This window comes from Bombina bombina, chromosome 1 (genome assembly GCF_027579735.1).
Source record: "Bombina bombina isolate aBomBom1 chromosome 1, aBomBom1.pri, whole genome shotgun sequence".
NCBI classification, from domain to species: domain Eukaryota; kingdom Metazoa; phylum Chordata; class Amphibia; order Anura; family Bombinatoridae; genus Bombina; species Bombina bombina.
In genome coordinates, this window is record NC_069499.1 from 1,109,151,399 (window position 1) to 1,109,168,762 (window position 17,364).

The 17,364-nt window shown below is 40.6% G+C and overlaps 1 protein-coding gene across 1 annotated transcript in view; it reads right to left on the reverse strand.

Annotated features, from left to right (window-relative positions):
• The window catches only part of TBKBP1 (TBK1 binding protein 1), a 694,444-nt gene that overhangs the window by 306,440 nt on the left and 370,640 nt on the right, over window positions 1–17,364 (reverse strand). The window contains exon 6 of the mRNA XM_053697656.1: window positions 6,729–6,790. Coding sequence (XP_053553631.1) covers window positions 6,729–6,790 — 62 coding nt within the window. The remainder of the gene's footprint in view (window positions 1–6,728; window positions 6,791–17,364) is intronic.

Here is a 17,364-nt window from a genome sequence, read left to right on the forward strand (position 1 = left end):
GATTTTGCTGTAAGTAGGTCGTTGGTAACCTTAACAATTGCTGTCTCTGTGGAGTGATGGGGACGAAATCCAGATTGCAGTGGGTCAAGGAGGGAGTTTATTGTAAGGAAATGGGATAGGCGTGCATAAACTAGTTTTTCGAGAAGCTTTGATGCAAGAGGGAGGAGGGAAATAGGGCGGTAGTTGGATGGGGAGGTTGGATCGAGGGAAGGTTTTTTGAAGATAGGTGTGACCAGTGCATGTTTCAGCGATGAGGGAAATATACCGGTGCTGAGGGAGAGGTTGAAAGTGTGTGTGAGTATAAGGGTGAGGGTAGCAGAGAGGGAGGGGAGTAGCTGTGAGGGTATAGGGTCAAGGGGACAGGTAGTGAGGTGAGAGCGCAGTATAAGTGCCGAAACTTCTTCCTCAGTGACAGGGGAGAATGAGTTAAGTTTAAGGTTATGTGGGTTGTGGTTGATTGAGAGCATTTGAGGGGGTGAGAGAATAGAATTATGTTGAGAGCTGATTTCATTTCTGATGGAGTCGATTTTGTTATTGAAGTGGCTGGCAAAGTCTTGAGCTGACAGAGAAGTTGTATTAGGAGGTGGGGGAGGGCGGAGAAGGGTATTGAAAGTGAAATATGACAATAGATTACAATAAATGTCAACAGGTACAATGAAAAGACAACATGATCAAGCAAAAGCGGTGCCCATTCACAGGTCACTGATGTTGTAGGCTTTTTTAAGTCTGTACCTAGAACCTTTGTTTAGCTTGCACAATAAAGGGTGAGAGCTGGGAATTTTTTATTTTTTTGAGTACAAATGTATAGCTCCCTCATTGTATTGTAAATGATCCAGATCGTCAAAAAGGCAACAAAACCACTGATCTGTGAACATGTACCACTTCTGCCACAGGGAAAGGTATATAAAAAAATATATCATTTTCTTTTATGATTCAGATAGAGCATACAATTTTAACCAACTTTCCAATTAACTTGTATTATAACATTTGCTTTATTCTTTTGTTAACCTTTGTTGAAGGAGCAGCAATGCACATCTGGGAGCTTGCTGATCACATAAGGCAAGCCAATGAAGAGAGGAATGTGTGTGTGCCCACCAATCACCAGCTAGCTCCGAGTCCCAGTAATACATTGCTGCTCCGGAATTTGTAGATAGAAGTACATTTAAAAGTTGTTTTAACTTGCATGCACTATCTGTATAAAAGTTTAATGTTGACTTTACTAACCAGCACTTAAGGGTTAATAAGAGAATAGCTTTAAAAAGGAGATACAGGCACTTGACAGCACAGTGAGTAGTGATCCTGTCATTGTACCCAGCAGTTTAAAGTCCCTTTATCAGAACCAAAGATAAGACTACAAGTCCAAATGTCAAAACCTCAACTGGTATGCCGTTTGCAGACTTTTTTTTTTCTAACACTTGAGATCACATATCTTTGAGCCTTTATAACTTTATTGCGCAATATTTTTAAAAAATCATTTTTATTAGATGGTGTTATTATAAGTATTACTTTGAAATTTATTTTTGATGTGTTTTGTGCAACTTTTATGTTTTGCAAAACAGTTGACCAGATCTCAGAAGTCAAGCGCAATTGCGTTTTCTTTCAACACGTGATACCAGTGCAATTTAAACTGCACGCAAACGATTGCGAAATCCCATCATCACTTGCGGGCAAACGTTTGAGATCCACTCATAGGCCTGTAGTTATCAACGTGTCTACTTTACCTGCCTTCGCCGGCCCAATACGCCCACCTAAGCTCGACTACCATCGCCGCCGCGGACCTGAAAAATCTCGCCAAAGTTATCAATAAAGCTGTCAAAAAGCCGCGCACCAAGTACGGGGCGATGAGCAGCGGACTGTGATAGTTATCACTCATCCGATCTCGCTGCTCTTCGGCTTTTTTTAAAGCTTTGTTGACAAGCTGTCATTAAGCACCCACACTAACTATACTGTTCTACCCCCTATACCCGCGCCCCCGGAGCCCCCTGCAACTAAAAGTTATTAACCCCTAAACCGCCGCTCCTAGACCCCGCCGCAACTCTTATAAATGTATTAACCCCTAAACCGCCGCTCCCGGAGCCCACCGCCACTCTAATAAACTGATTAACCCCTAAACCGCCGCTCCCGGACCCCGCCGCCACCTACATAATACCTATTAACCCCTATTCTGCCCCCCTATACCGCCGCCACCTATAATAAATGTATTAACCCCTATCCTGCCGATCCCGTACCCCGTCGTAACTAAATAAATTGTTTAACCCCTAAACCGCCGCTCCTGGACCCCGCCGCCACCTATATTAAACGTATTAATCCCTAATCTGCCCCACCCACACCGTCGCCACCTATAATAAATTTAATAACCCCTATCCTGCCCCCCACTACACCGCCGCAACTATAATAAAATTATTAACCCCTAAACCTAAGTCTAACCCTAACCCTAACACCCCCCCCAACTTAAATATTAATTAAATACGTCTAAATAAATATTATTCTTATTAACTAAATTAATCCTATTTAAAACTAAACACTTACTTTTAAAATAAACCCTAATATAGCTACAATATAAATAATAATTATATTGTAGCTATTTTAGGATTTATTTTTATTTTACAGGCAAATTTCAATTTATTTTAACTAGGTACAATAGTTAATAAATAGTTATTAACTATTTAATAGCTACCTAGTTAAAATAAAGAGAAATTTACCTGTAAAATAAAAACTAACCTAAGTTACAATTACACCTAACACTACACTATCATTAAATTAATTATTCCTATTTAAAACAAAATACTTACCTGTAAAATAAACCCTAATATAGCTACAATGTAATTAATAATTACATTGTAGCTATTTTATGATTTATATTTATTTTACAGGTAACTTTGTATTTATTTTAGCTAGTTAGAATAGTTATTAAATAGTTATTAACTATTTAATAACTACCTAGCTAAAAGAAATACAAAATTACCTGTAAAATAAATCCTAACCTAAGTTACAATTAAACCTAACACTACACTATCATTAAATTCATTAAATAAATTACCTACAAATAACTAAAATTAAATACAATTAAATAAACTAATTAAGGAAAAAAAAACAAAAAAAACTAAGTTACAAAAAATAAAAAAAAATAAGTTACAAACATTTAAAAAATATTACAAACATTTTAAGCTACTTACACCTAATCTAAGCCCCCTAATAAAATAACAAAGCCCCCCAAAATAAAAAAATGGCCTACCCTATTCTACATTAAATAGTTAACAGCTCTATTACCTTACCAGCCCTTAAAAGGGCCTTTTGCGGGGCATGCCCCAAAGAATTCAGCTCTTCTGCCTGTAAAAAAAAAATACAACCCCCCCAACATTAAAACCCTCCACCCACATACCTCTAATCTAACCCAAACCCCCCTTAAATAAACCTAACACTACCCCCCTGAAGATCATCCTACCTTTAGCCGTCTTCAGCCAGCCAACCACCGATGGAACAGAAGAGGAGATCCGCAGCGGCCGAAGTCTTCATCCAAGGGGCGCTGAAGAAGTCTTCCATCCGATTGAAGTCATCATCCAGGCGGCGTCTTCAATCTTCATCCATCCGGAGCGGAGCCATCTTCAGACGAGCCGACGCGGAGCAATCTTCTTCCAACGATGACTGAACGACGAATGACGGTTCCTTTAAGTGACGTCATCCAAGATGGCGTCCCTCAAATTCCGATTGGCTGATAGGATTTTATCAGCCAATCGGAATTAAGGTAGGAAAAATCTGATTGGCTGATTAAATCAGCCAATCAGATTGAAGTTCAATTGGATTGGCTGATCCAATCAGCCAATCAGATTAAGCTCGCATTCTATTGGCTGTTTTGCTAAAGGTAGGATGATCTTCAGGGGGGTATTGTTAGGTTTATTTAAGGGGGTTTGGGTTAGATTAGGGGTATGTGGGTGGTGGGTTTTAATGTTGGGGGGGTATTTTTTTTTTTACAGGCAAAAGAGCTGAATTCTTTGGGGCATGCCCCGCAAAAGGCCCTTTTAAGGGCTGGTAAGGTAATAGAGCTGTTAACTATTTAATGTAGAATAGGGTAGGGCATTTTTTTATTTTGGGGGGCTTTGTTATTTTATTAGGGGGCTTAGATTAGGTGTAAGTAGCTTAAAATTGTTTTAATATTTTTGAAATGTTTGTAACTTATTTTTTTTATTTTTTGTAACTTAGTTATTTTATTTTTTGTACTTTAGTTAGTTTATTTAATTGTATTTAATTGTAGTTATTTGTAGGTAATTTATTTAATTAATTTAATGATAGTGTAGTGTTAGGTTTAATTGTAACTTAGGTTAGGATTTATTTTACAGGTAATTTTGTATTTCTTTTAGCTAGGTAGTTATTAAATAGTTAATAACTATTTAATAACTATTCTAACTAGCTAAAATAAATACAAAGTTGCCTGTAAAAAAAATATAAATCCTAAAATAGCTACAATGTAATTATTAATTACATTGTAGCTATCTTAGGGTTTATTTTACAGGTAAGTATTTCGTTTTAAATAGGAATAATTAATTTAATGATAGTGTAGTGTTAGGTGTAATTGTAACTTAGGTTAGTTTTTATTTTACAGGTAAATTTCTCTTTATTTTAACTAGTTAGCTATTAAATAGTTAATAACTATTTAATAGCTATTGTACCTAGTTAAAATAAATTGAAATTTGCCTGTAAAATAAAATTAAATCCTAAAATAGCTACAATATAATTATTATTTATATTGTAGCTATATTAGGGTTTATTTTAAAGTTAAGTATTTAGTTTTAAATAGGATTAACTTAGGTTTAGGGGTTAATAATTTTATTATAGTGACGGCGGTATAGGGGGGGGGGCAGGATAGGGGTTAATACGTTTAATATAGGTGGCGGCGGGGTCCGGGAGCGGCGGTTTAGGGGTTAATAAGTTTATTAGAGTGGCGGTGGGCTCCGGGAGCGGCGGTTTAGGGGTAATAACTTTAGTTGCGGCGGTGTAGGGGGGCAGATTAGGGGTGTTTAGACTCGGGGTACATGTTAGGGTGTTAGGTGCAGACATTTCCCATAGGAATCAATGGGATGATGGGCAGCAGCGAATATGAACTTTTGCTATGGTCAGACTCCCATTGATTCCTATGGGATCCGCCGCCTCTAGGGCGGCGGATAGAAAACCAGGTACGCTGGGCCGGAAAAGTGGCGAGCGTACCTGCTAGTTTTTTGATAACTAGCAAAAGTAGTCAGATTGTGCCGAACTTGTGTGCGGAACATCTGGAGTGACGTAAGAATCGATCTGTGTCGGACTGAGTCCGGCGGATCGAAGCTTACGTCACTAAATTCTACTTTTGCCGGTGTGTAGGGCTTGATAACTAAGGCAAATCAGCCTCGCCACAAATACGCTGCGGAATTTCAGCGTATTTGAGGTTGACGGCTTGATAACTAGGGGCCATAATCTGGCCCAATAGCCATTATCTAATAACATAACACAGCCTAGGGCCTAATATTTTTATTTTAAATAAAAAGGTACTACAAATTTATCAATAACTTGAGGCCAGGCAACTCTTTCTGTACCTGGCAGATGAGAATATTTTTTCTGGCAGGAAGGGGGTTAAAGGAATATTAAACAGTAAATATACGCTAGACATAATGATGTATTTAAAGCTAACATTAGCCTTAGAATAATATGTAGTTTTTTTGTTTGTTTTTTACAATTGTATTAGTTGTTTAAATATTGGGGGGGGGAAAGTGTAAAGGTTTAGTTTCTATAAAGTACTTTAGTTTCTATAAAGTAATGGTGACGCCATGCTCAAACTAGTTTACCAATTATCTCTGATTGTGCAAACAAGACTGTGTTGACGCTATGTTCCACACAGCCTTGTTTGGACAGTCTGTTTTATTGCCTGTTTTTTATCTGACATGAATTGATCCTAAAGATAGATAAGGGGAAAACATAAGTTCAAACATGGCGGTGCCCATTACTTTATAGACACTCAGTGGAATTTAGAAAACCAACTATTTTCAGAGTTAATTATAGGAAACGAGGACAAAATAAATAAAAGTATTGTTTTTTAACTACACATAAAATAATTAAACATTTTACATTAAAATTTCATCTAGTTTAATATCCCTATCATTACAGTTCTGTATGTGACCCTGTATTTTGTGCAGAATTATAGCCATGGTTATGGTAATAAAACTTATATTTATATGCATGAACCCTGATTTGGAACCACACATTTCTCATACTAAACACACATGTGGTGCACATAAAGAAAAGTTGCAAACAAGTAGACCCCATCACACAAATGTCTGGGCATTCTTCTGTTGCAAAAAGGGTTACCAGCCGGCTGGTCATGCCGGTATTTTTATGGATCAAGTCAATGCATACATGGAAATAAAGGTCCTCTGATGGTGAAAATTCTTCTGGAGTGTGTTGGAAACTAAAATCAGTCCTAGCAGGTTTAGTTTCTGCATTACACATTGTAATTGTTTATGCAAATGTATGCCAATTATTATGGCCAGTAACTTTTTCTCAAGAAAGCAAGAGATCTGACATTACTTTCTTGCCAACAGATATAGATTATGTCTACAACAATATTCAACATACTAACTTGCATATACAGGTATAAGGCTGTTTGTTAATGCTATATGTAGGTGCACAAACATTTACTTCAAATCTATAAGAGCTGCATTGGTTGTGTATTTCATCAAAGGACATATTAACAAGTTACTTACTGGTCATCCCCAACCTCTTTCAGCCAAGCCATTTCTCTCTGTGTTTGTCCTGTAGCCAGCACCTAGGGATGCAAAGACACACATTAAAGTCATCCAGCGCAGAAGGAAAGTGCCTTAATGGCACCCAACAGGGTCAATGTACTTGCGGAGGGAGCAGTGATAATAATGTGCACGAGGTACATGTGTACCAATCTGCTATAAAGTGTAATAACTCTCAGAGCAATATCACATAATTTGCGGAGGGAACAACGTTATAACAAGCAGAGCAAGCAATGTAATAACTAGCAGAGAAATGTGAACAATAACACAGGGAGTAACGGAAAGATGTGATGATCTGCTTCAAAGCTAACGCTCAGTGCCATAACATGCAGATGGAACAATATCTTAATGCAGAGGTACAATAATAGTTCATATTATACCAGAAATAAGTGAAGATATTGAAGACAGGGAACAATATATAATAAGGCAAATAGAATACATATATTAAATGGACACTAAAGTCAATAATTAACATGATTCAGAGCATACAATTTTAAAAACTTCCAAATGTATTATCAAACTTGCTTTGTTGGGAACCTTTGTTCAAGAGTAAACCTAGGCAGGCTCATAGGAGCTCAGGAGTGTGTGTGTGTCTTCATCACTCTATGGCAGCAGTGTTTGCAACAAGGTATAACATCACTACAAATATTATTGCAAAAAATGCTGCAATAAAGTGCTAAAGACATGTGCGGGCTCCTGAGCTCCTTTGAGTCTACCTAGGGTTTTTCTCCAACAAAGAAACATAATTTATGTAAGAACTTACCTGATAAATTCATTTCTTTCAAATTGGCAAGAGTCCATGAGTTAGTGACATATGGGATATACATTAATACCAGGAGGGGGCAAAGTTTCCCAAACCTCAAAATGCCTATAAATACACCTCCCACCACACCCACAACTCAGTTTAATAGCCAAGTAGTGAGGTGATAACAAAAGGAGTAAAAAAGCATACAAAAAGAGGAACCGGAAGGGGACTTCCGGGCAGCGGCCATCACTGGTTGCACTGAGCTTCAGCTCCTGAGCCCTTCACCACCTTTCATCTCATTTTGGGCTGAAAATTCGATCTTAACATATCTAAGCAGGTGGAGAGGTTTGTCTGAGGACGCCCTGACCCAGGATATAGGGTCTTGGATCGTGGTGTGGCTCCCCAGCCCTCAGTACCGGACTTTATTGTTTGAGGCCTTCCCCTATTTTTTGAAGCCTCTCTTGTCCCCACAACTGCTGCACCTATTGTGCAGCCAATGCCCTACGTGGCAAATTCAGACACCGAAAACTCTGATAACATTTAAAAACTTATCATTTGCAACTTGCTCTCAATCTGCCCTTTCCTGAGGAGCTGCATAAAGTCAATCTATTGTGTGTTCGTATATGTGTGGAATAATGGAGCACAGGAGAGATGCATTTGAAACCGTTACAGAATTGGAACACGCAATAACAACTGCGATCAGGCTGTCCTACAAACAGCTTGAAAGGGACCTAATATCATTGCTTTTCCCAGCGACTGCTTTTAGGGACACTTCACCTAAGGGGAATATGGAGCAATTTACCACTCTAGACAATGTGTGCCCCGACATGGCAGATAGTTCGGAGCTGGATCTTAATAAGAGCAGGTGCCCTCACGATCAGAGCTCAATTGCGCCGCAGGGCAGTGGGGAACCCAATGCACAGACCAGCGCATCAGATGACACAGCGGAGTTGTCGGGCCTTCAGGCCAAGTCACTGTGCACTGCTCCCTCACTTCCCACAGCCCACAAGATGACACAGCTGCCAAGGAAGGATAGCACCTGGGGTAATGATTTTGGATCACAGTGGAGCGACCGGAAAACAACATGGCGACTGCTCAGGTACAAGGATATGGGGCTGAGTTGGGTAGCTACCTTTCCCATAATAGATGGCAAACATTTACAAGAGGCACTTCAACTCTCTGGAGTACCTGTCTTGTGGAACGCTTTCCTCCTTACAACGCTAGACACGGAGACTCTCTGTCACTGCCAATTGCGATCCGGAATTGGCTAAACAAGTGGAACACACTGCTCTGTCGTGCACCCCTTCCCAATCTCCTTACCTACTCTGAAAGCACGTACGGAGCTTTACAACCGCAGGAACATTTTATTACACAGGACTTTAAATTAACCTGCCAAGATCAACGTTCTAATGTTGCTTAGTTTAATTGTACATAGCCTGCTTTTCTATGTCTTACTCCCGTATGTGTATTTTCCTATGCTCTCTACCTGCATGTTATAAACAGCTTAGTACTATAGTCTTCTAGAGATTGTGGGGTTCTAAAGTGCCTTTAATGCTCTTAGAGGGAGACAGAGAGTTCAAATATGGTTTGGGAGGGTTAGTTCTGTAGTAGATAGCTATACTAGCGAAGGTAATGCTGGCAACTCACTCCTAATTCTATACAACACCACTCAAGGGTCAGAGTACACCTATCAAGACCCCACAGTTTAGGGCAATGGCCGATCTTAGCCTATATCTTTCCGGGTGTCCCGTGTAGTAGTTGTGCACTCCCATAATGTGATGTCTGGAGCTATCTATAGGGATAAATTGTTGATGTCATTGGATGTGTGGTTTTTAGGGGGTATATGTATGCTTTCCCTATAAATATGTTTTAAATAGATCCCAGGGGAGCGTGGGGTTTTTAGAGTGCCTATGCAGTTCCATGTGACTCATGTATGATGTGTTATTTCACTTTAGATCAGAAGTGCGGTGTTTGAGTTATGTGAATGTGATATAGAGTTGATCCATGACAAAGTTAATATAGGACTATAGAACATAGTTGCACTAATAGAGGGTATTGTATGTTACATACAATTTGCATCGGGTACTGTTCAATTCACACTGAATATATGCTCTTTCTGGTCACTGGAGTACACCACAAGACCCACTATCCCTTGGTAAATCAGACCACAATGGTTTATCTTAATAACTATGGCTAGGGGGCAATAAACTACCTGCGGCCGAGGTGGCAGGCCCTCAGACCTTAAATTAAGTCACCATAGGAAGTGGTCTGTAGAATCATACCTATAGAATAATAAGTATGCAGATTTTTGTACTAGCATAATACTTCCACGATATAGTGATCCAGAGCCGTGACAGGCACATGTCTCATAATCTGCATATATATCCCTACTCCCTAGGTAGACTTTTCTCCTGCCCTATTCAGCACAACTCTAATGATCCTAGTATTACATCTATACTGTGTAACACATCACAACTAGACTTTTCATTAAGGTTCATAAGATGGTTCCCTATAATATACTATAAATTGATGTAGCATCAATAATTACTATGGTCATTGTTCACAGTCCTTTGCTACGTTTTCCTACTATGATTTTATTATCTCAAATCAGTTGTGTATATTTCGGGTCCAAAAGTGGCCCATTCTGTTATTTTCTTTTTCTCGTTTCCCCTAAAATTCCCTGTTATGTCTCAAACCCTTTTCATGGGGTCCAAGAGAGGCCTCCGTTGTTCACAGAGGGAAGCCATTGTTTATGACTTTATATCATATTTCAAGGGGACTCCTCTCACATAGAAAATCTGAGGTTGTTGTAGATCTGTATAATTGGACGCTTAACTATGGGTATATTGTTATATTTATGATGTATACCGAATTATGATTACCCTATGCTTCTGTAACCAAGTTTTATTATGTTACTTCCAATATCTGATGTACATGATTATATACTTGTACTTGTTAATAACCTCAATAAAAATTAAAAAAAAAAAAAAAAAAAAAAAAAAAAAAAAGAGGAACCGGAACAATAATTGTGCTTTTATACAAAAAAAAAAACATAATCACCATAAAAAGGGTGGGCCTCATGGACTCTTGCCAATATGAAAGAAAACAGAATTTATGTTTACCTGATAAATTTCTTTCTCCAACGGTGTGTCCGGTCCACGGCGTCATCCTTACTTGTGGGATATTCTCTTCCCCAACAGGAAATGGCAAAGAGCCCAGCAAAGCTGGTCACATGATCCCTCCTAGGCTCCGCCTACCCCAGTCATTCGACCGACGTTAAGGAGGAATATTTGCATAGGAGAAACCATATGGTACCGTGGTGACTGTAGTTAAAGAAAATAAAATATCAGACCTGATTAAAAAAACCAGGGCGGGCCGTGGACCGGACACACCGTTGGAGAAAGAAATTTATCAGGTAAACATAAATTCTGTTTTCTCCAACATAGGTGTGTCCGGTCCACGGCGTCATCCTTACTTGTGGGAACCAATACCAAAGCTTTAGGACACGGATGAAGGGAGGGAGCAAATCAGGTCACCTAAATGGAAGGCACCACGGCTTGCAAAACCTTTCTCCCAAAAATAGCCTCAGAAGAAGCAAAAGTATCAAACTTGTAAAATTTGGTAAAAGTGTGCAGTGAAGACCAAGTCGCTGCCCTACATATCTGATCAACAGAAGCCTCGTTCTTGAAGGCCCATGTGGAAGCCACAGCCCTAGTGGAATGAGCTGTGATTCTTTCGGGAGGCTGCCGTCCGGCAGTCTCGTAAGCCAATCTGATGATGCTTTTAATCCAAAAAGAGAGAGAGGTAGAAGTTGCTTTTTGACCTCTCCTTTTACCTGAATAAACAACAAACAAGGAAGATGTTTGTCTAAAATCCTTTGTAGCATCTAAATAGAATTTTAGAGCGCGAACAACATCCAAATTGTGCAACAAACGTTCCTTCTTTGAAACTGGTTTTGGACACAGAGAAGGTACGATAATCTCCTGGTTAATGTTTTTGTTAGAAACAACTTTTGGAAGAAAACCAGGTTTAGTACGTAAAACCACCTTATCTGCATGGAACACCAGATAAGGAGGAGAACACTGCAGAGCAGATAATTCTGAGACTCTTCTAGCAGAAGAAATCGCAACTAAAAACAAAACTTTCCAAGATAATAACTTAATATCAACGGAATGTAAGGGTTCAAACGGAACCCCCTGAAGAACTGAAAGAACTAAATTGAGACTCCAAGGAGGAGTCAAAGGTTTGTAAACAGGCTTGATTCTAACCAGAGCCTGAACAAAGGCTTGAACATCTGGCACAGCTGCCAGCTTTTTGTGAAGTAATACCGACAAGGCAGAAATCTGTCCCTTCAGGGAACTTGCAGATAATCCTTTTTCCAATCCTTCTTGAAGGAAGGATAGAATCCTAGGAATCTTAACCTTGTCCCAAGGGAATCCTTTAGATTCACACCAACAGATATATTTTTTCCAAATTTTGTGGTAAATCTTTCTAGTCACAGGCTTTCTGGCCTGAACAAGAGTATCGATAACAGAATCTGAGAATCCTCGCTTCGATAAAATCAAGCGTTCAATCTCCAAGCAGTCAGCTGGAGTGAAACCAGATTCGGATGTTCGAACGGACCCTGAACAAGAAGGTCTCGTCTCAAAGGTAGCTTCCAAGGTGGAGCCGATGACATATTCACCAGATCTGCATACCAAGTCCTGCGTGGCCACGCAGGAGCTATCAAGATCACCGACGCCCTCTCCTGCTTGATCCTGGCTATCAGCCTGGGGATGAGAGGAAAAGGCGGGAACACATAAGCTAGTTTGAAGGTCCAAGGTGCTACTAGTGCATCCACTAGAGCCGCCTTGGGATCCCTGGATCTGGCCCCGTAGCAAGGAACTTTGAAGTTCTGACGAGAGGCCATCAGATCCATGTCTGGAATGCCCCACAGGTGAGTGACTTGGGCAAAGATTTCCGGATGGAGTTCCCACTCCCCCGGATGCAATGTCTGCCGACTCAGAAAATCCGCTTCCCAATTTTCCACTCCTGGGATGTGGATAGCAGACAGGTGGCAGGAGTGAGACTCCGCCCAAAGAATAATTTTGGTTACTTCTTCCATCGCCAGGGAACTCCTTGTTCCCCCCTGATGGTTGATGTACGCAACAGTCGTCATGTTGTCTGATTGAAACCGTATGAACCTGGTCCTCGCAAGCTGGGGCCAGGCCTGGAGAGCATTGAATATCGCTCTCAGTTCCAGAATATTTATCGGTAGAAGAGATTCTTCCCGAGACCAAAGACCCTGAGCTTTCAGGGATCCCCAGACCGCGCCCCAGCCTATCAGACTGGCGTCGGTCGTGACAATGACCCACTCTGGTCTGTGGAACATCATCCCTTGAGACAGATTGTCCAGGGACAGCCACCAACGGAGTGAGTCTCTGGTCCTCTGATTTACTTGTATCTTCGGAGACAAGTCTGTATAGTCCCCATTCCACTGACTGAGCATGCACAGTTGTAATGGTCTTAGATGAATGCGCGCAAAAGGAACTATGTCCATCGCCGCCACCATCAACCCGATCACTTCCATGCACTGAGCTATGGAAGGAAGAGGAACGGAATGAAGTATCCGACAAGAGTCCAGAAGCTTTGTTTTTCTGGCCTCTGTTAGAAAGATCCTCATTTCTAAGGAGTCTATAATTGTTCCCAAGAAGGGAACCCTTGTTGACGGGGATAGAGAACTCTTTTCCACGTTCACTTTCCAGCCGTGAGATCTGAGAAAGGCCAGGACAATGTCCGTGTGAGCCTTTGCTTGAGGAAGGGACGACGCTTGAATCAGAATGTCGTCCAGGTAAGGTACTACTGCAATGCCCCTTGGTCTTAGCACCGCTAGAAGGGACCCTAGTACCTTTGTGAAAATCCTTGGAGCAGTGGCTAATCCGAAAGGAAGCGCCACGAACTGGTAATGTTTGTCCAGGAATGCAAACCTTAGGAACCGATGATGTTCCTTGTGGATAGGAATATGTAGATACGCATCCTTTAAATCCACCGTGGTCATGAATTGACCTTCCTGGATGGAAGGAAGGATAGTTCGAATGGTTTCCATCTTGAACGATGGGACCTTGAGAAATTTGTTTAAGATCTTGAGATCTAGGATTGGTCTGAACGTTCCCTCTTTTTTGGGAACTATGAACAGATTGGAGTAGAACCCCATCCCTTGTTCTCTTAATGGAACAGGATGAATCACTCCCATTTTTAACAGGTCTTCTACACAATGTAAGAACGCCTGTCTTTTTATGTGGTCTGAAGACAACTGCGACCTGTGGAACCTCCCCCTTGGGGGAAGTCCCTTGAATTCCAGAAGATAACCCTGGGAGACTATTTCTAGCGCCCAAGGATCCAGAACATCTCTTGCCCAAGCCTGAGCGAAGAGAGAGAGTCTGCCCCCCACCAGATCCGGTCCCGGATCGGGGGCCAATATTTCATGCTGTCTTGGTAGCAGTGGCAGGTTTCTTGGCCTGCTTTCCCTTGTTCCAGCCTTGCATTGGTCTCCAAGCTGGCTTGGCCTGAGAAGTATTACCCTCTTGCTTAGAGGACGTAGCACCTTGGGCTGGTCCGTTTTTACGAAAGGGACGAAAATTAGGTCTATTTTTTGCCTTGAAAGGCCGATCCTGAGGAAGGGCGTGGCCCTTACCCCCAGTGATATCAGAGATAATCTCTTTCAAGTCAGGACCAAACAGCGTTTTCCCCTTGAAAGGAATGTTTAGTAGCTTGTTCTTGGAAGACGCATCAGCCGACCAAGATTTCAACCAAAGCGCTCTGCGCGCCACAATAGCAAACCCAGAGTTCTTAGCCGCTAACTTAGCCAATTGCAAAGAGGCGTCTAGAGTGAAAGAATTAGCCAATTTGAGAGCATTGATTCTGTCCATAATCTCCTCATAAGGAGGAGAGTCACTATCGAGCACCTTAAGCAGTTCATCAAACCAGAAATATGCGGCTGTAGTGACCGGGACAATGCATGAAATGGGTTGTAGAAGGTAACCCTGCTGAACAAACATCTTTTTAAGCAAACCTTCTAATTTTTTATCCATAGGATCTTTGAAAGCACAACTATCCTCTATGGGAATAGTGGTGCGTTTGTTTAAAGTAGAAACCGCTCCCTCGACCTTGGGGACTGACTGCCATAAGTCCTTTCTGGGGTCGACCATAGGAAACAATTTTTTAAATATGGGGGGAGGGACGAAAGGAATACCGGGCCTTTCCCATTCTTTATTAACAATGTCCGCCACCCGCTTGGGTATAGGAAAAGCTTCTGGGAGCCCCGGCACCTCTAGGAACTTGTCCATTTTACATAGTTTCTCTGGGATGACTAAATTTTCACAATCATCCAGAGTGGATAATACCTCCTTAAGCAAAATGCGGAGATGTTCCAATTTAAATTTAAATGTAATCACATCAGATTCAGCCTGCTGAGAAATGTTCCCTAAATCAGTAATTTCTCCCTCAGACAAAACCTCCCTGGCCCCCTCAGATTGGGTTAGGGGCCCTTCAGAGATATTAATATCAGCGTCGTCATGCTCTTCAGTAACTAAAACAGAGCAGCCACGCTTACGCTGACAAGGGTTCATTTTGGCTAAAATGTTTTTGACAGAATTATCCATTACAGCCGTTAATTGTTGCATAGTAAGGAGTATTGGCGCGCTAGATGTACTAGGGGCCTCCTGAGTGGGCAAGACTCGTGTAGACGAAGGAGGGAATGATGCAGTACCATGCTTACTCCCCTCACTTGAGGAATCATCTTGGGCATCATTGTCATTATCACATAAATCACATTTATTTAAATGAATAGGAATTCTGGCTTCCCCACATTCAGAACACAGTCTATCTGGTAGTTCAGACATGTTAAACAGGCATAAACTTGATCAGAAAGTACAAAAAACGTTTTAAAATAAAACCGTTACTGTCACTTTAAATTTTAAACTGAACACACTTTATTACTGCAATTGCGAAAAAACATGAAGGAATTGTTCAAAATTCACCAAATTTTCACCACAGCGTCTTAAAGCCTTGAAAATATTGCACACCAATTTTGGAAGCTTTAACCCTTAAAATAACGGAACCGGAGCCGTTTTAAGCTTTAAACCCCTTTACAGTCCCTGGTATCTGCTTTGCTGAGACCCAACCAAACCCAAAGGGGAATACGATACCAAATGACGCCTTCAGAAGTCTTTTATAAGTATCAGAGCTCCTCTCACATGCGACTGCATGCCATGCCTCTCAAAAACAAGTGCGCAACACCGGCGCGAAAATGAGACTCTGCCTATGCTTTGGGAAAGCCCCTAAAGAATAAGGTGTCTAAAACAGTGCCTGCCGATATTATTAAATCAAAATACCCAGAATAAATGATTCCTCAAGGCTAAATAAGTGTTAATATCAATCGATTTAGCCCAAAAAAAGTCTACAGTTTAAATAAGCCCTTGTGAAGCCCTTATTTACAATCGTAATAAACATGGCTTACCGGATCCCATAGGGAAAATGACAGCTTCCAGCATTACATCGTCTTGTTAGAATGTGTCATACCTCAAGCAGCAAGGGACTGCAAACTGTTCCCCCAACTGAAGTTAATTGCTCTCAACAGTCCTGTGTGGAACAGCCATGGATTTTAGTTACGGTTGCTAAAATCATTTTCCTCATACAAACAGAATTCTTCATCTCTTTTCTGTTTCTGAGTAAATAGTACGTACCAGCACTATTTGAAAATAACAAACTCTTGATTGAATAATGAAAAACTACAGTTAAACACTAAAAAACTCTAAGCCATCTCCGTGGAGATGTTGCCTGTACAACGGCAAAGAGAATGACTGGGGTAGGCGGAGCCTAGGAGGGATCATGTGACCAGCTTTGCTGGGCTCTTTGCCATTTCCTGTTGGGGAAGAGAATATCCCACAAGTAAGGATGACGCCGTGGACCGGACACACCTATGTTGGAGAAATACATTTATTAGGTAAGTTCTTACATAAATTATGTTTTCTTTCATGTAATTGGCAAGAGTCCATGAGCTAGTGATGTATGGGATAGAAATACCCAAGATGTGGAAGACCACAGAAGAGTCACTAGAGAGGGAGGGATAAAGTAAAACAGCTATTTCCACTGAGAAATTAAATCCACACAATAATTAAGTTTTTCTTGAAAAAAACTTAAATCAAAAGCAGTAGAATCAAACTTAAACAGCTGCCTGAAGAACTTTTCTACCAAAGACTGCTTCAGAAGAAGCAAAATACATTAGAATGGTAAAAACAAACATATGCAAAGAAAACCAAAATATTGCTTTGCAAATTTGATCATCCAAAGCTTCATTCTGAAAAAGCCCAAGAAATGGCGACTGAACTTAGCAGAATGAGCTGTAAATCTCTGAGGCAGAACCTGCCCTGACTACAAATAAGCTTTGAAAAACAAACGCTTAACGAGGATGCCAAAGAAATGGCAGAGGCTTTCTAACCTTTTCTGAAACCAGAAAACAACAAATAGACTAAAAGTCTTCTGAATTCCTAATAACCTCGATATAGAATTATAAAGCTCTTACCACATCCAAAGGATGTAAAGAACTCTCAAAGAATTCTTTAGGATTAAGACACAAAGAAGGAACAACAATTTCTCTACTAATGTTGTTCAAATTCACAACCTTAGGAAAAAAAGAAGTCCACAAAACAACTTATCTAGATGAAAAAATCAGATAAGGAGACACAGAAGAGAGAGTTGATAAATCAGAAAGTCTTCTAGCAAAAGAGATAGCCAAAAGAAGCAACACTTTCCAAGAAAGTAGCTAATCTTAAAAGAACATATAGGCTAAAAACAAAAAGCCTGCAAAATCCT